The 25,119-nt window shown below is 41.2% G+C and overlaps 1 protein-coding gene across 1 annotated transcript; it reads right to left on the bottom strand.

The window, feature by feature from the left end:
* Nucleotides 1–2,642: 2,642 nt before the first annotated feature.
* Nucleotides 2,643–24,742, bottom strand: MetRS (methionyl-tRNA synthetase 1). The gene is made up of 21 exons (XM_088257369.1): nucleotides 24,537–24,742; nucleotides 22,328–22,454; nucleotides 21,701–21,854; nucleotides 20,373–20,507; nucleotides 18,401–18,534; nucleotides 17,667–17,786; nucleotides 17,155–17,271; nucleotides 16,794–16,869; nucleotides 16,517–16,644; nucleotides 15,865–15,969; nucleotides 15,612–15,789; nucleotides 14,201–14,365; nucleotides 14,020–14,121; nucleotides 12,570–12,687; nucleotides 11,330–11,400; nucleotides 9,317–9,696; nucleotides 8,024–8,170; nucleotides 6,133–6,313; nucleotides 5,127–5,288; nucleotides 4,356–4,466; nucleotides 2,643–2,834 (listed from the first exon to the last, which is right to left on the bottom strand). Exons 1-21 carry the CDS (start codon nucleotides 24,637–24,639, stop codon nucleotides 2,766–2,768), a joined length of 2,883 nt encoding a protein of 960 aa, XP_088113495.1. The 5' UTR covers nucleotides 24,640–24,742; the 3' UTR covers nucleotides 2,643–2,765.
* Between the last annotated feature and the right edge of the window lie 377 nt (nucleotides 24,743–25,119).

The raw sequence follows: 25,119 nt of genomic DNA, 5'->3' as shown, positions 1-25,119 counted from the left end.
CTCCCATTACTGTCCAGTATATATTCCATAATGATTCCTAATGGAGACACTACCCGTGTCGTGTGCTCCGTACAGTAATACAGTCATGTACATATAAGCAATTGTTTTCCTTCATAAATAGATGTGTCTTTCCAAAAGGAAAAACGACTATAACAAAATTTGAAAAATCTCGTATTGAGATTTTACCCTTGTATAAATTACATCGATCTGCAAAATAAATATGTGTTTTTAGTCATTTACAAGTTGTTATTATATTTAGAAATGTTACTTACCTTTATCTTCCGAGCGGGTGTTGTTATTGAAAACGAGCATTTCAAATATCTTCTTGTGTTTATAAATATCTGAAAAATCATAGTTGGGGCGCAGATGGCGTCGAAACTAGCGCACGTCCCGTCTGGTGCGTAGTGCCGTGTGCGAAGGAGCACTTGTGCTCATAATTTACTAGTTGATACTTATGTATTTTATAATGTAATAATACCTCGTCGATCTTCAGTCTAATGTAGCAATATTTAAAGCACAAAGGTTGCGGTCGGAATCTTTAACAAAACGCTAGTACGCGACACGTGACACGCGACCACTCACGGGGATTTTAGTCCGCCGTCTCTCGGTCAGGAATCAAACCTCGGCGCGACGTCGCGTGCTAACCCAACTAACATTTAGTATGTGCGTGTTCAACAGAGCTTCGATGACAATAAGTCCATATTATATTTAATTTTCAATGAAGTTTTATAATGAAATTATTAAAAAGTTAGATTTATATTTATGAATGTGTGCGTTACCAATACTTTTAACAAATTATCTATGTGATTCAATAAAATATATGTCATAATTGTTCAATTATATTCAGCTATCGAGAACTACCACATTATCATTGTTATATAGTGCTCGGTCACATTCGGCCATATTGTCAAATGTGAGACTAAAATACCTCAAAATATAGTCCGGGAGAAACAACGGTGTACCTTTACAGTTCAAATGCTTCGGAAAACAGTTCAAAATCCAGTTCAATTAATTATAGTACGTAGATATTAACAGATTTATAAATTTTAATAAAGAAATCTTTGTTGTTTTTCCATTTTATACCTATTTTTGTTTTCAACAGTAAGAAATACTTAGATCCTCGTTAGATTAATGTTGTTTTTGTTTTCAACATTTTTTATCAAAATTAAATTTTATTTGCAATTTTATTTGACCGATTAGCATTTTCACCCAATTTTATGTACATCTTCAGACCTTTGCCCGCATGTATAAAGTATTTCATTGTAACTCTTGGAATAATACAAGCTAATATTGCCACTTTTTGTATTCCCATTTTTTTTAAATACCTCGCATTGTTCTTCCATGTTACCTTTGTTTTGTAAAAAAATACCTTCTTTTGTTGTCCGAAAAATGTGTATTTTTTATTTGGGTTCAAAACGCCCGTACCATTTTGATTAGAAACATTGTGCCAATGAGTATACGGAATGTGATGTATTTTTTTACCGCCATATTGATTCCAAACGGTGTGCCATTACATACATAGTCAGCGGTGCCTAATTACCGAGGTACCTACCGAACCCCCGACAGGGAATGTATTGTTAAATTGGATCCAATAAAACTGGTTTAAAAAAAAACGTGTTTTCTTCTCACTCGTATAATATACATATAGTAATTTCTCAACCTCGAATTGAAAACACTATCTGCGGCCGATTCACGCTCATAATAGAGATAAACATCTCTGAAAAGAAGCGATAACATTTAACCATACTGTATATATCGATATGAGATCAAAAGATGCCGCAAAAGTCACGGGTAAAAATAACTTACGCGCAATTTACGATGAGTCGAGTGAAAAGGTAAAATTACCCTTCCCGCCGAACACCACCAGTCGAGTGAAACGGTAAAATTACCCTTCCCGCAGATAGTGTGTTGACGCATTGTTGTCGGGAAACAGCGAATGTCATTTATTGCAAACTGTCGGTTGAAGGCGGGACCCGGCAAATGCCATTGTTTGTGGGACACAACATATTACGGGTTTGTTTGTGGCGTGGAATAATAACACCGCAACTAATTATCATTAGTTCTCCTTCGTTGACATAAAGGTAGAAGTTTGTGCTAATAACAACAGTCTCGTAGAACAACAGAATCAACCCCTGTCATTCCATCCAAATAGACATTCAATTATTATTATTTATCATATAATTTGTATTCTTATATTTTTATTTATTTATGATACAAGCAATTATATCATTGTATGGAATAACCATATCTTTTATGGGGAATATTTAAAATTGAAAATTTGTGTAATTGATAACGGGTATTTTTAGTTGATAACAATATTCAGCTTAGAAATATGGTATAATCAGAGATAGTTTGTTATTTTATCTATGATGACCACACATTATGCGTAAATTCTTTGAAAATTATAATAAAAAATATTGTTTGGTTTAGAAGTTGTGCCAATTTTAAGAAAATTATATATTTTTGCGCTAATCGCTAAAAAACGCCCGCTTCCGGCTAATTTATTTTTAGATCCCGATTACAATGTGTCAACTTACTAATTTCAATCATAGATGTCATACACGAGGTCTTTTCATAACTGCCGATGGTTGAAACATTTCCAAAATCAGAGTAAAAATTCAAAGGATATAATAAAACCAGTGTTTCCGTATTCAAAATATTATAATTATTAAATAAATAGAGTGTTGGGGCCTGATTTAGGACAAAATGGCGCCTCAACTCGCAACACAGATGCTTGTAAACTATGTAATATTACGCAGTTGGAGTTATTTGTTGGCCTTGGATTTCTTGTTCTTAGCGGGCGCCTTGGGCTCGGCGGGTAGAGCGAGGCCGGCCTGGAATAGAAACATCAATATAAATTTTTGTGTGTCCAAATCCTTGTTCTCCGCCTCCGTAGTGTAATGGTCAGCACACTCGGCTACCGTTCTGGAGGTCCCGGGTTCGATTCCCAGGGGGTTAAAATAAATATAAGTGATTTTTCAGTGTAATATTTATTCAATATTACCCTGGACTGGGACCTGAAGCGGAGGGCTGATCGCCTTTTTTTCATGTGTTTACGATCAAGATAACACTGCGTTTATATGATGCAGTGCCGTATGCATCATTGGGATGCGGATAAGGGTTTGAATGAATGAACGAAAAATCTTTGTTCACAAATCTGCGTTTCTCCAGTTATTTTTACATTTTGACATCTCAACATAGATTAAGAAGAAAATGGAAGTCTCTGTACTTTCATCAAAATGATTAATTCCACCTAAAATGAAAGGGTCTCTGAAAAATAGAAGCCTTTTCAAACCAACCGTAGATGTCTTCGGTGAAGTCACACATAAAGCGTCATGAGATTTATGATATATATATATATATATATATATATATATATATATATATATATATATATATATATATATATATATATATATATATATATATATATGAAGGAGTTCCAAAAATTTGTGTAATTTCAATCATGGGTAGAATGGTGAATGTTACACGTGTGCAAAGTTATCATTTTACCAGCCTATGACAGTTCATAAGCCCTGTAAATATCCAGAGTTCCATATTGTTCATATGGATGATATACGTGGTTACAATGGTAAAGTTTTCAGTGAGGACATCATTTAAAAAAATATATACATATTGAGTGAGTATGTGTCCCATTTGCACGGTGTGGATATCCACGCATGCCATGCACATGCCATGCACATGCACATGCCTACCTGGCCCTTTGGCCAACAACAGTTCGTTTGTTAATCATATTAGTCAATTATTTTATTGACATCTCAACATAGATGAAGAAGAAGAAGTCTGGGCATTTACGGGGCTTACAACCGTCATAGACTGGTTTAAGCGATCACTTTACACACGTGTAATATTCACCAATTCTACCCATGATTGACACTGTTGTCACTGTGTGGTTACACTACTCAAATTCTTGAAAGTTCTGTATATATGATCCAATTTTTTGAAAAATTGTAGTTGAATCACTAGAATTTCACAAGAGACATCTATCGGTGAAACGAAGAAGCTTTTTTTCATATTCTTCATCATCTATGTTAAAAAAATAGTATGATAACTCCTATAAATAGAGATAATCCAGATTTGCGAAAAAGTATTTGGACACACTCAAAATGTTGTTCATATTAGTCAAAGTGGTTAGCTGCCGTGCTGGAGCCCCGGGTACGATTCCTGGGGGAGGGGGTCGAATAAATGTGATTTTTTGCTCCAACATATTGGTATGTTTCTATCAGTCCCGCGCAGGACTGATTACCACCAGGATGACACTGCCCTGTGGCCCCGTGCATCCCATCGGGTTAGGTCGGAAGCGGTAGAAGTGCGGAAGCAGAGGGTCGCCTCACCGCTTGCTGGGCGAGGGTGAGTTCCTTCTTGAGGGCGAGGAGCAGCTCCACCTGCGGCTGCCAGCTGGACTTGTCTCCCCCGGCGCCCTTCAAGCTGCGAACCTTCTCCCCCTAAAACCAAATACACAACTTATATTTTCACTCTAGGCTTTGTGGTAAATGTCTTTGCACTATTCCGTGTCTGTCTGCTGTGCTGGTCGGGGCTGTGGAGGCGTCTTTTTCATTTTGGTAAAATACATATGCCCCACTGAGACAAGTGATGATTGGCAATGTGTAGTAGGGAACATTGTTACACCTATTATTATAAAGAAGAAGTCTGGGCATTTACGGGGCTCACAACACTCATAGGCTAGTTTAGGTGATCACTTTCCATATGTGTTACATTCACCAATTCTACCCATTATTGACAACCACACTACTCAAATTCTTGGAAGTTCTATATATATGAACCAATTTTGAAACATTATTCTTGAATCATTAGAACTTCACTAGAGACATCTATTGGTGAGATGAAAATAAGCTTTTCAGCCCCGTAAATGCCCAGACTTCCATATTCTTCTTCATCTTTGATGAGATGTCAAAAAACCAATATGAAAATAACTCCTGTAATTGGAGATAATCCAGATTTTGTGAACATGTATTTGGACACACTCAAAATGTTGTAAAGAACCTTTTTATTGAGCAAAACCTCTTTTTTTTAATAAAAATAACTCCAATAATTGGGGATAATCTTGATTTGTGACACACTCAAAATGTTGTACATAGTAGCACCTGTTGGGCGATCTCCTGCTCCAGTTGCGGGATGGTTCTGGGGACGGGGGGAGCCGCGCCGACCGCCTCCAGCTGCTTCTTGAGGCCGAGCAGCACCGCCACCTCGGCCTGCCAGACTGCCTTCTCCGCCCCGCCCGCCTTCAGCTTGCGGACCTTCTCCCCCTGAACAACAATATCACATTGTGGGGAAATAGTCGCATGTACCGAGGCCTACGCTCGGATGGCTTGACTCTGGCCAATGCCTGTACCCGACGGATTCTCCAGTTCTTGCGCGTGGCAACGAGGATAGCCCGGAACGACTGGTTGCGATGGGTAGCCTGGAGGGGAAGAGAGGGATAGAAAGATCCCCACACGATGGACCGATGGAGTTAAGGTGGTTGGAGCGCTACGTGCAGCGCAGGCAAGGGATAGCTGGAGAAGAGTCATTGCTTCCGCAAGGGCCACAACCCTCAGTAATGGGGAATAAGACGCAGAAAAGAATCAAGTCCTACCAATATTCATTTTGAAATGGAGCCTGCGATATGTGCGATGTTATACTTAATGAAATAGACATCAATAATGTTTCTTTTAAAATGTTTAAGAGAATGTTATTGTTGATGTCTATTCCACTAGTTCATTATTTGATAAAGAAATGTAAGTTATAATATTATTTAGTTATACTTATGTACATGACAGTTGAGATTACTTTTAAGTGAAAACCTGTAATTGGAATATTTTTATTTGTCGGCTTGACGGCCGCCCGCTTCAAGTACCAATCCAGGGTAATATTGAAGAAATATCAAAGTGAAAGAAATCACTTATATTTATTTGAACCCCCCCTGGGAATCGAACCCGAGACCTCCAGTACGATAGGCCAGGGTGCTGACCATTACACTACGGAGATGTTCTATAAACCTCGTACATAATAAGCGAGGTAAACAATGAATGCGACTTCCGTCATCATCATCATCCGTATCATCGTGTCGTCACTCCTTCGCTAGAGTTGGGCAGTGATGATTGCGGGTACCTGCGCGGCGATGTCCCGCTGCAGCTGGTCGGGCGGTGTGGCGGCGGCTACGGGGGCGGACTGGCGCCCGGCGTACCGGGCCTTGAGCTCCTGCACCCGCGCGGGGTCTATCTTCTGGAAGAGCGGCGCTGGCACGCCTATCTGGTGCCCGGCGGGCAGCAGCTCCCGGAACATGGGCTTCCTGCAAGGGGGGGGACATGTCACAACCGATAATCCTGAAACTATCAAGAGCATCGGTCCGTATGCTCCAGATAGTTAGCTAAGACAGTGTCGGCATAGATTGTTTCCCATTCCTATATACAGGAGCAACCTGCCGATGGTTATGCCTGTAGGAAGATATGCTGAACAATACCTGTTCCATGTGCCTGAGGGGGTATTCCCATAAGGGATTCTTCTACATCTTTAACAAGAGTATTCTTGCTTACTTTTTAATTAATGTTTTTAATGTAAGCGCCATAAATGTTAGTTTGTAATGTATATATTAATTATTGAATAAATTTAATTTAAATTGAAACTGTAAGAAGCATGCTGTCCGCCATGCCTCGGCACTGTTCCGTGTCTGTCTACCGTGCCGGTTGGAGACCTACCTCCTAGATGTATCGATCAATCTCGTGACACAGTACATGCGACTTTACAAAAGCCATCTATGTCGGATAGGGGAAAGCTTTTATTTAGCGAAGACACTTTTTCCAACACAGATGGTTGTTGCGAAGTCACATGTCAGTACGTGTGTCACGAGATTGATCAATATTTTGATGAGATTGACAACAAATTTTGAAAACTCCTAGATATATCTTTATATCTAGGACAGTGGTTCTGGGTTCGATGGAACCCTAGGGGTTCGGTGAGTCAGTCTCCGGGGTTCGGCAGAGCTCAAAACACACACCCGACCTATTGTACGATATTATGAAAAGTGATACAACGTACTATATATTCATTTATCCCATAGATCTAGTATATTACATATTTGAAAGGAATATATCAATCTAGCAATACATTTTTCTAATTAAGGGTTCGGTGAACGCGCATATGAAACTTGTGGGGTTCGGTACCTCCAACATGGTTAAGAACCACTGATCTAGGAGTTTAATAAAATTGAGTGGCGTGGTTGTCAGTCATGTGTAGAATTGGTGAAGAAGTATAGTCCCAAGAATCAACAATAAATATGGGAGTCGAGCACTGCAATATATCGTTCCCAACATTTTTAAGTTGTCGCCGACGGATGTTAGAGGTCAAAATAAAATATGGAACAAAGGCAAAATAAAGGATTGGGTAAATGATCGAGAGTTCATTTTATGAAAATTGTAAAATGTTTATATTCTTAATTTTTTTCTCTTTTTTGTGTCTATATTAGGTTAAAATCGATAAAAAATGTATTAAAAAGAACTCCACCGACAAGACACACAAGGTGGCTTGGTGGGTCTCTGCAAAAAAAAAAGTTCTAAATATGTATAAATTGTGATTTAACCGAATCCACGCGGCTCGCATAACCGTATGTGTTTTCACAAAACATGCCCCATACGTGGCTGACATAACCGTATGTGTTTTTACTTTGCTCCAAATTTCGAACCTCAGTTCAACTTGGAGGGAATTTTTCATGGTGTGGAACTTTGGATAAAATATATTTATGTTACGATCTTATTTGTTTATATTACGATATATTTCAAGAATAATGTGACACAAGTGTATTATAGACTACCAAAAAGGCACAATGAATCCCATTGAACGTTTATGTTTAGGAAAATAAATCGTTTCTTAACTAAATACATGATAAAAGTAATCATTTAAAAAACGGCAAAATACCGCCGCGCACGGGCGTCTCTTAGGAACAAAGTTAGCCCGGTTAAAAGGTTAAATAAATGTATACAAATAAAAAAAGTAGGGCACTCACTGGGGGTCGAGGGGGCCCAGGCGGTCCAGGGCGGTGCCGAGCTGCGCGAGCAAGGCGCGCGAGGTGGCCGGCAGGAAGGGCTGCAGCAGCACGCCCAGCAGGCAGCTCAGGTTGCAGCACAGCCCCACCGCGCTGCCGGCGCGCTCCCTGCAACCAGACAACCATTCCAACACATTCCGGCATTCTAATCAGGGCTGGACGTGTGTTCACGCTCAATTTTTTTTAGAATGCATATTGGATATTTTATAATATACAGTGAAACCTCTATCTATCGTTCCTCGAATAATCGTTTTCCCGGATGTGTCGTTTATTTCTTCTAGCCCGGATTCATTTCATACAAAAATAGGTCGCATTGATCGTTTCTCTTTCATCATTTTATCGCATTCATCGTTTGAATTACGCTCCAAATTTGATATTTTGACTATAAAATTTTTTAAATAGTAATCAATTGTCTTTGTTTTTCTTAAATAAATAAAAAGTATTTTTTTATAAAATCAACTATTTTTGTGCAAATTTGCAGAAAATTACACTCGAGTTACTGGTATGTCACACAAATTGTTTTCCCGCATTTATTGTTTTCCCACATTCATAGTTTATTTCGATAGGTCCCTTGAAAAACGATAGATAGAGGTTTCACTGAACATATACTGTGGGATACTGGCAAAAAAAGTTAATTTTAAAATCCCTGCTAGGTAATTAACTATGAGTATTTCAATGTTTTAGAACTAGTACATAAACCCCGAGGATGACAAGGTTCTTGTCGAAACCGGTTGGATAAAGTGTACCAATCAAAAGTTTGGGTAATATATCCAAAATTAAACAAGGTTTATTTACACATATAATGTATGGTAATATGTGACGCGTTTGGTCTTATAAATAGTGTTTTTGATAATGTCTTAACTAACCAACTAACTAACCATCACGTCGCTTCTCCGCAGGGGTAGGCAGAGAGAATAGAACACCTCGCCTCTTCCATGTTCATGCATCTCCTCATACATACCCGCCGATTGTTACGACTCCTAACCTGATAATGTCTTAATACGATGAAATGTGTCACATATTATCATATAAGTATATGTCAATAAAAGTAGAATTCAATCCAATAACCTTATTTTGCAGAAGCACCAAATCTCTGTTCCGAGTTGCAGCATCTAAAGTGAAGATAACCATGAGATCGCCGATCTTCGTTACAAGTGGCACAGAAAGAAGAACCTTGTTTAATTTTTAAATTTAGTATGGAAAAGACGCCGAAAATAACAGTTTTAGCTTCCGACAGCGAAGGGCAATACTGACTTGTCCGAGTCGGTCCCCTTGAGCAGCACCCACGGCTGCTGGGCCTGCATGTACTGGTTGCCGAGGCGGGACACGCCGAGCACGTGGCGCAGGGCGTCGCGCAGCCTGCACGCCTCCATGCAGTCCGCGTAGCCGCGCAGCTCGCGGTTGACGGCGGCCAGCAGGCGCAGTTCGGGGAGCTGCGGGCGCACGGCGGGCACGCGGCCCCCGAAGGAGGCGGCGCAGAAGGAGCCGCTGCGGTTGGCGAAGTTGCCGAGGTTGTTGAGCAGCTCGGAGTTGTTGCGCGCGGCGAGGTCGGCCCAGCTGAAGCTCGCGTCCTGCCCCTCGGGCCGGATGGACAGCAGGTAGAACCGGAACACGTCCGCCGGAATGCCCGTCTCCTGGAACGTGACTTATCCGTAACAACACTTCCGGAATAAAATGGAAAAGGTAACAACGCGACAAATTATTCCAACCCGGGCAGCATTAAATAAAAACTACGTCGGCCCATCCGTTAAAACTAGTTTTGCGCAAAAAACTTATATTTAATTTGCTGCCCGCAACCATTAAGAGTTCCAGTAGTGATCAGGTCTCTAAGAACAGTGTCCGACGATGGTTGCTTCTCGTCGGAAGGGACAAGTAGAAAGTGATTTAATTAAAGTCCAGGTGTAATTATTTTATTGTAAAATCTTTATACTGTAAATTATTATCGTATCTCTCTTATGTAATGTATATAATCTAATTGTTTTTTAAAATCTCACATATAAACAAAGTTCAAAAACTTATTATTAAAATCACGCTTAAAAAATTTCACTTTTCCGTACAAGCAATTATTTCAGGAAGCTGAACATTCGGAGCTACGAGAAATCTATTGCCAACAGTGTCTAAAATATGTTTTCGTGCGCCAACATTTATATCCTAAAAATATGAATAGGTCTAGCTAAAGAATTAATAATTTACTAGAAATACCTTTTTGCAAATCCAGGCTCGCGCAAAGATTCTCATACATTTTTCACGGCTCCAAAATTGTTTAATTCATTCCACAAAGACTATATGTTCGACGTTAATCACCTAAGTTTGTTACGATTTTAAATTTTTTAAAATTATTTATTAAAAAAACAGATCTAAGTACCTTCTTCTTTTAAACGTATAACTTGTATAGTACAAATTCCTCGCTTTGCAGCATCGTTATCCAAATTAGTGAAGACGTTTTCTCACTATGCGTCCACATCATCATGTTGCAACGACTTCCCAGTTCAGCAGATAGCTTTAAAGACATCCTAAGACGATTTTTTAATGATTCATTAACCAAAATACGGTCTTTGCGACTTGAAATGATGGCCTTTTTCTGGCAGTTTTGGGCGGTTTTTATGAGAACCATATTTAACCCTAGATTACTAAACTATATTTGTAGATACATAGTAACTAAACATTCGTCAGGCGGACTACGCACTTAAAAATGTGAAAATTATCAAAAGTATTTATTAAAAATAGTAACTGGTTACATGACACTCAGGTTTGTTTGAATAGAAATGAATGTAACAGTAAATCAGTATTCCGTAAACAAAGCCTGGCGGGTGCGGGGGGCCGAGAAGTAAGTGCACTTGACTCGCACCCAGAAGGGCGTCGTCGCGTGGACCGATGTTTAGTTATGTAGGGTTAAAAATATTTTAATTATTGTTTAGACCGCACACGGGGAGCATTCCATTTTTTTTAGCTATTTTAACCTGGTTAATCCAGGTTAAAAGTTCCCTTCTGAATTCAATCAAATTATTTGCGGCCGCTCAGTTTCACTCGAGTCACGTTTTTTTAGCATTTTAATACGAAACAATGAAAGCCTAAATGAAAAGTATAAAAAAACGCACTTATTTACTGATTATAATAACTAGAGAGTAACGTTTCTACTGAACTCTCCCGCACTGTCTAAGCTTGATCAATATATCTAGAAATCCCAAGAATTAGAGTAGCTTGGTAGAATTGGTGAATGTTAAGTGATCACTTAAACCGGCCTATAATATGATAAAGTATAGTTGCCTGGGCATCCGATCCGAAGACACCGACCCCTCGGGATTTGGAAAACTTTCCGTCCTCATAATTCAGGTACTCTGAAACAAAAAAGCGACGCATCAATTTTATTTGTGCCTGACTTTGCCATCCTCGGATCTTCTCCCTCTCCTCCTCGACACCTTACCTGATCCCGCTTCTATGTCTGATATAGTACCGATCCGCTAGCCGGAGCGAGTGGTCCTAACTGACTAACTAACCACCACCCCGCATCTACGAAGGGATAGGCAGAGAGAATAGAACGCCACACCAATCAGTCTTTTAAACAATCTTTGCCTCTTCAGCTTCATTCATTACTGACCTGACCACTTTTGAGTATTTTAAATACTGGATAGTGTTTAAGTTTTCCTCGGTCTTCCTCTGCTCCTATTTCCAACTATATTCGCATCATAAATTTGTTTTACTGTTCTTTCTTCACTCATTGGTTCCACATGCCCAAACCATCTCCCAACACACCTTCCTTAGTTTGATGGATAATGCTCATCTCAGCCTTGCACCCTTTCCTTATATCACCATTGAAACATCTGCCAAACATGCATCTGTGATACAGATCATAAGGAACTGTCACGAGAGGTGGTATCATACATGATAAAACTAGTGAAGGACATTGGTACCATAAACCAAGCTAGGACATAAAATGCCCAACCCTCTTCTAGTGGAACGGAAGGCCTGTTGAGGACAGTCAGCAGTCCGGCTTCTCCTGAGGAGTGCAACATGGTTTCCTCCCAGCAATGAGCAAATGCTGACAAGTTCCTGATTGGTCCACACTAGATTATCCCTTCTGTTCCCAACACAGATAAAAATAAAACGTATTTTTTAAGTTGGAAGAAACAAAAATCCATTCAACGATCCATAAACCTTGTACAAAATAAGCAAGTTAAATAATAAATGTAACTCTCATCTAAAAAGAATTTAAAAAAAAAAACCGTAAATCCAATTCTCTGATTTGTACATACAATGTTTTTTGGTGTCTTTCGCGCTCTGCCAAAAGAAGAAATAAAATGCTTTTAAGCGCCTCCCGCTCTCTACCAACAGTATCTTTTTTTAGTTAGAAGAAACAAAAATCCATTCAATGATCTATAAACCTTACATAATAAACAAGGTAAAGAATAAATGCAATTCCCATACTAGCATACACAGTTTAGCCGCGCCGAGGGATGGCATCCAGCCCACTAGCTCCTGCCTGCTGAAGCTAGAAGACAGGACTCACCTGTGGCCATGATGTGCCGCACGAGGAGGTGGCCCTGCGCGAGGCCCAGCAGCGTGGCCGGGAACACCACGGAGTGGAAGGGCACGTTGTCCTTGGCCATGAACTGGTACAGCGTCACCTGCCAACACATTCCGGCTCTCATTGCGCCCTCGACTTCTCAGTGAAGGTGATTCAAATTATCAGGTTCGGGGTCTCTACCGGAGTCAGACAAGGCTGCGTCCTTGCGCCGTTTCTCTTCCTCATCCTCATGGATTTCATTCTTGGAAAGTCATTACCATCTGACCGAGGTATATCCATCTTCCCCTCCCGGAAACTCTGCGACCTAGAGTACGCAGATGATGCTGTTTTAATCGTCGACAGGGTAAATAGGTACTCTGCGCACATGGGGCTTACAATAAATGTTGCGAAAACCCATGTGTTGTGCAACAGCTCATGCCTAGATGCCCAACAACCCTTGACGTTGAGTAACCAGCGCATCCAAAGGGTCGAGAGTTTCAAGTACTTGGGAGGGTACGCGACTGAAAATGGCAGCCTTCAAAAGGAACTGGGAGTGCGATTAGGACTCGCTGGGTCCGCATTTAACAGTACGAAGGCTGTCTGGAGAAAACCAAATGCCGCCTATACAATGCCTGCATTGCTCCTATTCTCTTATACGGCTGAAAAACATGGCACCTTACAAGGGCCCAGGGCAGCCGTGTACTGAGCTTTGAGAATAGGTGTCTGGGAAGAATTTTAGGAGTGCGGTGGTTTGACGTTGTGAGTAATGAAGAGATAAGGCGTAGGACGCAGCAAATCTCGGTCACAACTGTCGTCAAGAAGAGGCGATTCAGTCGACTTGGCCATGTACTCCGCATGCCTCCTGAGAGCCGCCATCAAGCTTGCCTCCCTCACAAGGCATCAGGTTCGCGCTCTGTCCAGGACGAACACTGCTGACAATTCGGCAGTTTTCTTGTAAATTTCAGGACACAGACCTGACTTGGGAGGATGTGAGGGAGCTGGCAGCCGACAGAAAAGCCTAGAGTTTGTGGACTCCATATACTGCACATAAGGAGCGGATATGGTTTTTAAGTTGTTAGCTTCTTCTTCTTCTTTTTATAGATCCTGGGGATCTATTTGTGCCTCCGCATGTCGCTCTTGGGATGTTGTTAGCGATGTCATAAATTGTTTTTATAAACATGAAATTAAATGTATGTTATTATTAATAACGTGGAACTGAAAAGGATCTTTATCAACTATAACGTACCCCTAACGTGCTTTGTTGTGTATATAACATAGAATTTTGTCTAGCCTTCCAAAATGTGATAGTGTCGGTAACGACGGAACCCGATGACAGGTCAAATAAGAAATATGTGGAAAAAACAATGTGGTTGTTAGTTTACTATATGAAAAAGAGATAAATGATCCGCAGGTACTCGTACAGAGTTGGGACAAGGTGCGGTGCTGTGCTTACCTTGTGTTCGGGGGCAGGCTTCCACCACTTCTCGTACTGGTCCGTGTAGCGCTTGGTGATGGAGATGTAGCCGATGGGAGCGTCGAACCACACGTAGAACACCTGCGGAGCGCAACAACCTCGTTACTCGATACCAACTCTAGTCTCGAGTCCATCTCTTCCCGCCCGACCGCACTGTCACCTTGTTCCTGAACCCGTCCACCGGCACCGGCACCCCCCAGCTGAGGTCCCGCGTGATGCAGCGCGGCTTGAGACCCGTCTTGAGCCACGCGCGCGTGATCTGCTGCGCGCTGTTGGACCAGCCCGCCTCGCCGGACCCCACCCAGCGCTGCAGCAGCGGCTCCAACTGAAACGTCACAACCATCCCTACACTTCTTCGTCTATGTCCGGAGTACAATGAAACCAACTGTAAAGTGATAATAATTGCTACTACTACTACTACCATCACGCCGTTTCACTGCAGGGGTAGGCAGAGAGGATGGAACGCCAGACTCTTCTGTCCTGACATACACTCCTCGCCTCCTTCACATCCATACATCTAGTCACTTACATGCCCTCCGATTACGCAGACTTTTGACACCGCCAGATTTTAGGTTCTGATTGATCTGATCGTCTTTTTCTGTCGTCCTCGTTCTGTTTTCCCGCTCACATTCGCCACACATATTTTCTTAGTCATTCTCTCGTTATCCATTCGCTCCACATGTCCATACCACCGTAAAGAACTCTTCCTAATCTTTTCATTTATTCCTCGTTCAGCCTTACATTCCTTTCTCATATCTTCGTTTTTAATTCTGTCATACAATGATTTTCCACGCATTCGTCTGAGGGAGCGCATTTCAACAGCGTTCACTCTGCTTTCATCCTTCACAATCAATAAAAAGGGTGCAAAATAAGTGTTCCAGACGGCGTAGGATCGCCAACTACGGGAAGACTTGACAAGGCACACCAAGAAAAATAAATAAATCTCCATCAACTAAAACATGTATTTGATTTCTTTGAAAAAAGTTTGATAAATACATTTAAAATTTCTCAATACATACAGATTAAATTGTTGGGTAATATATCCAAAATAAAACACGGTTTTTGTTGGATTGAATTCTACATTTATTTATGTATATCTTAATACGTGACGCGTTTCCTCTTCTTGAGACAATATCAAACACACACATGAGTGTTTGATAATGTCCTGAGTGTTTGATAATATCAAACACACACAAACATTTGAGTGTTTGATAATGTCCTGAGTGTTTGATAATATCAAACACACACAAACATTTGAGTGTTTGATAATGTCCTGAGTGTTTGATAATATCAAACACACACAAACATTTGAGTGTTTGATAATGTCCTGAGTGTTTGATAATATCAAACACACACAAACATTTGAGTGTTTGATAATGTCCTAAGAAGACGAAACGCGTCACGTATTAAAATATACATAAATAAATGTAGAATTAAATCCAACAAAAACTGTGTTTTATTTTGGATATATTACCCAACAATTCAATATGGAATTCTACCAACTGTCTGCAGTTACAATAAATACATAGAGATTACTAGGGAATACTAGAGATTGGGGTGGCGGTGGGTACCTGGGGCAGGTCCAGGAAGAAGTGGGAGCTCTCCCGGAGCACGGGGGCGCGCAGGCACAGCTTGCAGCGCGGCTGCAGCAGCTCCGTGGCCGTCACCAGCTTGCCGCACGCGTCGCACTGGTCCCCCCGCGCCTCCGCGTACCCGCACCCCGCGTGCGGACACGTGCCCTCCACGAACCTGCAACCCGAGCGCGCACTCGCTGACTAGGGGAGCCGAGCCAGGATATACGCCTTCTTCCTGCGCTGCACTTACCTGTCCGCTAGAAACCGGTTGCAGCCTTCGCAGAGCAGCTGTTCCACGGTTTGCGTTTCAACAAACCCATTCTCGCGTAGGTCCAAAAACATCTTCTGAACAATTCTGCAAATACAAATGTCTGATTAGCGGTGTACAAGGGGCTGTCAAGTTCCGGTACTAATGGTACTGGAACATGACAATGAGGAAGACGGAAAAGCACAGTCAGGAACAAATATTTATTTCGCCAAATTATAAGGGCGAGAAGAGCAATGTAAATAAAATTAGAATTCAACCCAATAACCATGTTTAATTTTGGATATATTACCCAAATTTTTAGAATGGTTAGGGCGTTGTGCCCTACACTGTAGCTAGGATTGGTGTGATTGGCACGGTAGCTAGGATTGGTATGGTTGGCACGGTAGCTAGGATTGGTATGGTTGGCACGGTAGCTAGGATTGGTATGGTTGGCACGGTAGCTAGGATTGGTATGGTTGGCACGGTAGCTAGGATTGGTATGGTTGGCACGGTAGCTAGGATTGGTATGGTTGGCACGGTAGCTAGGATTGGTATGGTTGGCACGGTAGCTAGGATTGGTATGGTTGGCACGGTAGCTAGGATTGGTATGGTTGGAACGGTAGCTAGGATCGGCGCGGTGGGCTGGAACACTCACTCGGTTTGCTCAGGGGTGGTGGTCCGCCCGAAGTAGTCGAAACCGATGTTGAACCAGCGGTACACGGAGTTGTGTATCTCGAAGTACTTGTCGCAGATCTGTCGCGGGGTCAGCTTCTCCTCCAGGGCCTGCAACGGGACGCTGCATTACTCTCACACCGCTTTACCAGTCTAGCAGCCAAACCACTTACTTGTACGCGTGTGGGCATGTTATGATGCGGTGCCCCATGCACCAACCGAGTACAACATAGATACATAGAATAGACCCAAATGTGTACCTTTGTTTCCGTGGCAGTTCCGTATTCGTCGGTTCCGCAAATGTAAAGGGTGTTGTAGTTTGAGAGGCGGCAGTACCTGAAAAGTAACACAAATGTGAATATATACAGGGTGTACCGATGTGACAATCATGCTCACCATAGAAATGATGTTCCGAGCCAATCTAACGACATTTGGAATCAATATAAAGACTGTTGCAAACTAATATAATGACCGTTACCAGTTGATGAGACATTCTTCTTGATCTATGTTGAGATGCAAAAAAAATTATGTAATCAATATGTTTGATCGCGCTTTTGTACAAACTTAGTTTGCGCGAATAGTCTGACTGGCGCGATGATGGCGTGATGGCGTGGTGGCTACCTGGCGAACACGTCGGCCGAGAGCACGCAGCCGATGATGTTGCCGAGGTGGGGCACGTTGTTGACGTACGGCAAGGCGGACGTGATCAGCACGTTCCTGTACCCTTCCTTGGGTAATCTGGAATCACAAATATTTATTGGGGATTATACAGCTTGTACATAAAAATTTATAAATAGTTAATAAAAGTTAAAAAGCCAATTAAATAATTCCACATATTCTTTTTCTAACCCTTATCCGCACCCAGTGGTGTATGCCCTATGGGACACTGCAGTGTTATCTCAATCGTTTACTTACAAGAAGGCGAGGTGATCACTCCCGCGCTTCAGGGACCAGTCCATGGTAATATTAAACAAATATTTATGTCACTGCGACCATATTAGGTCTATTGTAACTGCCATCTGTATCACAGCTCACTTTCAAGACCTACGTGAGTCATGTAGCTAACGACCTGTCTTGGTGGTAAGAGCTTCACCTCTCGGAGTCTAGATTCTTACGTATTACTGGAAACTTACACAACTTTTTCATCCGGCAATCTCGCTTTAAGGGACTTGTGTCCGTTGTTCCAGAAGTCTTCTGCCAAACTCATCTCCTCCTCCGTGATGGCCGCTTCCGCCTTCTGCTCCGGAGTGCCACTGCAACAACACAGGGACAAACCATGCAATCATTACAGCACAATATAACTAACGTTAAATACTACAACACAGTGAATACGCGCGGAGCAGGTTACTCGTGAAACTATGCAATAAATTAGAGTACAATATTATCTGTGTTCCTATGTCTTATAACTATTGTAGAAACAGAATTATAATCATTTAAAGTCCTCCAATTTCACTCTAAAATAGGGACCTTTTTCTAACGTTAAATACTACAATACAGTGAATACGCGCGGAGCAGGTTACTCGTGAAACTATGCAATAAATTAGAGTACAATATTATCTGTGTTCCTATGTCTTATAACTATTGTAGAAACAGAATTATAATCATTTAAAGTCCTCCAATTTCACTCTAAAATAGGGACCTTTTTCTAACGTTAAATACTACAATACAGTGAATACGCGCGGAGCAGGTTACTCGTGAAACTATGCAATAAATTAGAGTACAATATTATCTGTGTTCCTATGTCTTATAACTATTGTAGAAACAGAATTATAATCATTTAAAGTCCTCCAATTTCACTCTAAAATAGGGACCTTTTTCTAACGTTAAATACTACGTACTAGACACATAGTAAAGTAGAGACAATCACCTGGATGACGTAGCTTCAATGTTGCTTTTGTCAGCGCAGGTTGCGGAAGGTGTCACGTGAGCTCCGGTTAATGAAGTTGAATTTAAAATCTGCGCGGAGAGAGAACCGTCCACTGCGTAGTCCTTCAAGGACGACTGGAACAACAGGATAACATCAGTAGTTAGTAGCAACAAATCTTAGAAATACTTGTTCACAAGTGACAGGCGCCGTGGCGTAGTTGGGTAGACGCTCGACTGTGAAACTGGCATCGCGGGTTCCATTCCCGCCAATTGCAAAATGAATTCAAGAAAGATTTATTTTCAATTGGTCTGGGAGTTTGTGATGTATTTTTCACATTTACCTTCCCTATCCTGACTATCCTACCCGCAGACAAGCATAAGTAGACGCTTTGCGGGTTATTACTTTAAAAAAAATCCAATTACAGGAGTTATTTTTCGAATTATATTTTGACATCTCAACATAGATGAAGAAGAATAATGAAGTCTGGGCATTTACAGAGCTTACGACCTTGCTCAGTAAAAAGCTTCTTTCATCTCACGATAGATGTCTCTAGTGAAGTTCTAGTGATTCAAGCACAATGTTTCGACATTGGAATTGTATATAATAGGGGGTTGAATTAATTCTCGCCATTTTTTGTAGTATTTTGAATTGAAAATATATATTTTTTTTAAAGTAAGAATTTATTCAAAGTATTGCCCTTCTTTCTCGACTACTTTGGCCCATCTTTCAGGAAGAAGTCGTATTCCCCTATAAAAGAAAACTTTGTCTTTTGAGGCAATCCAATTTTTAACCCATAACTCGACTTCTCGATAACTTTTGAAAATTTCTCCCGATTAATCCATGCTGCATGGACCGAAACAGATGATAATCGGATGGTGCGACGTCAGGGGAGTAGGGCGGGTGTGACAGAACCTCCCAGCCGAAGGAGTTTATCTGTTCTTTTACCACTTTGGCAACATGCGGGCGCGCGTTGTCGTGCAGAATGAGAATCGACTCGTGCCTGGCTGCGTATTCTGGACGTTTTTCTTCAATTGCTGTTTTCAGTTTGATCATTTGCTGTTTGTAGACCTCTGCTGTGACTGTTTGGCCTGCTTTGAGAAGCTCAAAAAAAAATTACTCCCTGCTGATCCCACTAAATGCAAAGCGTCGTTTTTGAGCCGTGAATGTTGCGTTTTGCAATGCTGGCTTCAGCAGGGAGTGGCTGACCTGGCTGGCAGATGACTTTGCGGCGTTTGGAGTTGTCGAAGAAGATCCACTTCTCATCGCTGGTGATGACGCGATGCAAAAAACCTTTTCTGTGATGCCGTTGCAAGAGTGAATCGCACATGTAAAGTCGCCTTTCCATTTCTCTCTCCTTCAGAGCATACGAGACCCAGTTTCCCAGCTGATGAACAAGGCCCATAGCCTTAATTTTGAGGCGGTTGAAAGTGCCACGTGGGTGTTCGAGGCAGCGGGGGACAGGAAAACAAAAAAAAAACGAAAGGAATCTATTTAAATCACAGAAAAATATTAAATTTTTATAAACGGCAAGAACTAATTCAACCCCCTAATATGTAGAACTGCGGAAGGCGAATCACCTTTTCTTCCAGTATTTAACGATCAAGATAACACTGTTTCTATACAATACAGTGCCCTATGCACCATTGGGTGCAGATAAGGGTTACAGAGAAGAAGAATATAGAACTTCCAAGAATTTGAGTAGTGTGGTTGTCCAATCATGGGCAGAATTGGACAATGTTACATGTGTGTAAAGTGATCAGTTAAACCAGCCTATGACGGTCGTAAGCCCTGTAAATGCCCAGACTTCCATATTCTACTTCATCTATATGGAGATGTCAAAAAATAATATAGTATATATGTGACTTATCTTTAAATAAATAGATAAATATACATTTATCTATTTATTTAAAGATATACAACCGGAGCAAACGCTCCCGTTTTTATTTCTTTTGCGTGGATATGGAGAGGTTACCTGCACTTCCGGCAGGTTGGCGACCCTGGCCCGCCAAGCAGCCAAGTTGGCAGTGCCGGATGCATCCGCCGGGAGCCGGGTCTCCACGCAATACAGGGTGCACCAAATACTGATGTCGGCCGCCGACAGCTCGCTCTGAAACATAAAACTGAAATACAGCTGCTATTTCGTACCAAAGTCGTGTAGGATTTCTGGTCGCTGTGATGATGTATGGCAGATATGTTCACTAAGCAGGTTGTCATTGCTCGGCGACAGCCAATATGGTCACAAAGTAAACTGTCATTTCTCAGCAATGCCCAATATGGTCACAAAGTAAATTGTCATTGCTCAGCGACGGCCGATATGGTCACAAAGTATATTGTCATTGCTCAGCGACGGCCGATATGGTGACAAAGCATATTGTCATTGCTCAGCGACAGTCGATATGGTCACAAAGTATATTATCATTGCTTAGCAACGGCCGATATGGTCACAAAGTATATTGTCATTGCTCAGCAAAGGCCGATATGGTTACAAATCATATTGTCATTGCTCAGCGACAGTCGATATGGTCATAAAGTATATTGTCATTGCTTAGCGACGGCCAATATGGTCACAAAGTATATTGTCGTTGCTCAGCGACGGCCGATATGTTCACAAAGTATATTGTCATTGCTCAGTGACAGTCGATATGGTCACAAAGTATATTGTCATTGCTCAGCGACGGCCGTAATGTTCACAAAGTATATTGTTATTGCTCAGCGACAGTCGATATGGTCACAAAGTAAACTGTCATTGCTCAGTGATGGCCAATATGGTCACAAAGTAAACTGTCATTGCTCAGCGACGGCTGATATGGTCACAAAGTAAACTGTCATTGCTCAGTGACGGCCAATATGGTCACTAAGTAGGTTGTCATTGCTCAGCGACGGCCAATATGGTCACAAAGTAAACAGCCATCGCTCAGCGGCGGTCGATATGGTCACAAAGTAAACTGTCATTGCTCAGCGATTGCCGATATGGTCACAAAGGAGGTTGTGGGTGCTCAGTGACAGTATGAGCCGTGACACTGTCCTCGGTGCCCCTTTCACAAATAGCAGTAATATACATTGGATCTCTTTCATTTACGTCATCCGTATCCTATGGAATACAGTGCGCCTAGATCCGACAATATGGAGTACAGGAGCGCAAACAAACGCTACTCGGAGCACTGCTCTGCAGACAGAACATACAGGTGACGTGAGCGATGGAACTCGGGCGAAGGATATTACCGCTATAGAGGAGAGGAATATTGGCCTAGGAAGGTGAAAATAGACGCGATGGCAATACCAATAACGCAGCATACTTACGCCCAAGATAAATTGTTTCCCGTGAAGCTGGGAATCAAGTTGTGAAAGCAGTTTGGCCAACCTCAGGGACGCGTCGGGAGACGAGGACTTGGCGCCTTCCAGATTGGCAACACTGGGAACCAGTCGGGTGGCCTCCCACTCCAGCCACTGCGAGCTGCAAGAGTGTGTTTACAACATGAACACTGTGTCCAAATACTTGTTCACAAATCTGGATTTTCTCCAATTAGGAGTTATTTTTTAAATTACTTTTGACATCTCAGCATAGATACAATAAAATAACAATGTTAAAGTATGATTTATTTGATAATAAGGCAAAGGAAAAAGGGAGTTTAGGAAAGGAGGTGGTAGAGTGAGGAGGTTTGATGGACGATTAGGATTCTAATGATAGATTGAAACGTCTCAGACGTTTCTTAAAAGTTATTAGAGAAGGTGCATTTGTTTACGTGGAGAGGTAATTCATTCCATAGTCTGGCCGCTTGGACAGAGAAGGAATTATTGAAGAATGATGTGTTATGGTGAGGAATGGAAAGTGTTCTCTCCTGTATATCCCGGCTCGGCAGCTGGAAAGAGTGGCTCCGCTGTGAGTGTGAGCGGATGAAGAACATATGTCGGGACTCTTGTACATACCACTCCAGAAGGTGTTGATGGCAATTTTCTCCGTAAAATAAATGAACGCTCGCCGCATTACTGGAAAAGATATTCAAATCCGATGACGCTCGGAGAATTGGAAATTGCTTGGGTGAAGGAACATCATCTAGAATCAAATATGAAATCTGTAAATCACAGGTAATATTGAATAAAAGCACACGTACTAAGCGGGTACGAGGTATGGAGCAGGTCGGGGAGTCTGGATGCCATATTATTTGAGAAATAAAATAACTTTGTTTAAACCCTGAATAGGGCAACAGGTTGTCGCCGAAACTAGTTGGTTAGTAAAAATGTGAGTGGATCAAAACACAGAGTCTTTTTAATTCTCAAAATAATATATCAAAATGATCCACAAAGTTAATGCTTTCAATATTCAAAACATAAAATAACTTTGATTTTTGATATGCACACTTTTATTATTATAAACCAAGGAGTTTCGGCAATAACCTGTCGCCCTCTTCAGTTATAAAAGAAACTCCCGAAGACGGTAACAGGTTGTTGCCGGAACTAGTCGGTTTATAATATTGCAATAAAAGTAATAATCCAGGATTCGAACCTCACATTCTAATAAAAGAGTTTCTGCTCAATAAAAAGCTTCTTTTCATCTCACCAATAGATGTCTCCAGTGAAGTTATAGTGATTCAAGAATAATGTTTCAAAATTGGCTCATATATATAGAACTATTAAGAATTTTGAGTAGTGTGGTTGTCAATAATGGGTACAATTGGTGAATGTTACATGTGTGTATGACAGCCTACGTCAGCCCCATAAATGCCCAGACTTCCATATTCTTCTTCATCTTTCATGAGATGTCAAAAATAATATGTAATAAAAGGTGTCTGGATCAAAAAACAAAATTATTTTATTTCTCCAAATAATACTTTATATTAAGGTGGAGACTGACCGGAGCATTTTGTCGTAACATCGCTCGCGGCGAGCATCACCGAGCACCCGAAGCTATGGGCGCTCGGCTCGCTGTACTGACTGCCTGAATGCTGGCATCGTAACGTGTTACGTTACCACCAAATGTGAAGGTCAGTCTCCACCTTTACAATGATCCACAAAGTCAGCGCTTAAAATATTCAAATACAGTATAGATCAGTGTTCTGCAAACTTTTTCTGTTGAAGCTACACCTGCTAAATCAAGAAATTTTAGAGTACGAATCACTATATCTTCCGAGTCTCTAAAAATGCTGCGCATTCCGAACCAAACAGGCGATAGACTCACGCTCCCGGCAGCTGCAACTGGCGCGGGTAGAGCCATCTCTTTAAATATTTGTGTTTTTTATTATTTACACAAATATTTCAATTTCATATTATTTCAGTGAACTTAAGCGGCTCATTATTAGAAATAGGCATCTAATTGTGGGAGAGTGAATTCGAGACGAGAAACTCTGATTCCAAAGTCCGCAACACTAACCGCGGGACCACTCACTACTGCGGGTCCTTATCCGTACCCGATGGTGCAAAGGGCACTCATCAAATTGCCACAATTTAAATTTGATCATTTATTATACGAAGGCGAGGTGTTCGGTTCTGCGTAATTAATGAAAAATGTTTTGTCACTCTATTATTACCACTTTTCGTGTTTTTTACGCCTGAGGACCATATGGCCATATGGCCGCTGGCGACGGGATTTGATAATTGTGTACAAAAATATATAATTTAGACCTTGACAAAGAGATCCGTACATAATATTCATATAAAAACATTGAACGATTACATCTTGTCTGAATTTGAAGTGAGGCCGGCGCAGAAGGTAAAAATACCCTTCCCGTCCTTAGTGTGTGAAGTAATTTATTTCGACCCCCTCGAATCTTAGACCTCCAGTGCGGTAGCCACTAAATTTGGCGAGCGCGCCTCGGGTATTGCGGGTCTAATGGCGCGGAACGGTGTACTGATTGTCTCGGACAGCTCCCGAGCTATCTCCGATGGGGGGACGGCGTCACAGCCGACTGTTTGAAGATTGGAAAATATTTCTCAATATCGCGTTATTAACCCCAAAAACTACGGAAAACTAAATAAAGAAAATAACAAAAAAGAGATAACATTTTTAAGAAATCTATTTTTTGTTTAAAAGTATATTAAAAAATTCAAATGTCGCTTTGAAATTTCGTTAATTAAATAATGAATTAAGAAAACGTTTCGTTAAAACAATAAGTCATCAGCAAACGTCATGTGGACTCACCGCTAATTTTTACAATCTTAACTTCGACATTTTTCTTTGCGATTTTTGCACAAATTATCAGTTTGAGCGACGAAGTATTATTTTCGTTCGTTAAAATAATCATTTTTATTTATGTTTATTCCGCTTACTACTTTTTTTAAAAATGGAATGCCACACGGCGCGAGACGGTGCGACAACCGAAGTACGTGACAGATGACGCTTTTATCTATGCCATTACGTTATGGAAATTTAAGAAGAAAAAAAAGTACCTACCCACTTATTTACAAATTCAGTGGGAGGAGGCAGCGAATTAGAGTGATATAAATAATTTTAGAAAATTTCTGTTACATCATTTTGGTAAAATACTATCCCAAAGACGCTTTGATGGCAAATAATTGAGATTTAACAAAAATATTTATTTTTTCACCAAGAATCAATTCACTTTCGCAATTTCTACTGCTGGTGAAAGAGCAATCTATGCCATCAGACCTACAACAACAAAGAAACGCTCGGAAAATTTAGTGGGATAGTCATGAGTAGGTAGATCATTATAATATTTACCTAACTAACTAACTAACCATCACGCCGCTTCCCCGCAGGGGTA

Source organism: Brachycentrus maculatus, unplaced genomic scaffold (genome assembly GCF_059751285.1).
Source record: "Brachycentrus maculatus isolate JH-2025_06_01 unplaced genomic scaffold, ASM5975128v1 h1tg000080l, whole genome shotgun sequence".
NCBI lineage: Eukaryota > Metazoa > Arthropoda > Insecta > Trichoptera > Brachycentridae > Brachycentrus > Brachycentrus maculatus.
This window is presented reverse-complemented; position numbering and strand designations above follow the sequence as displayed.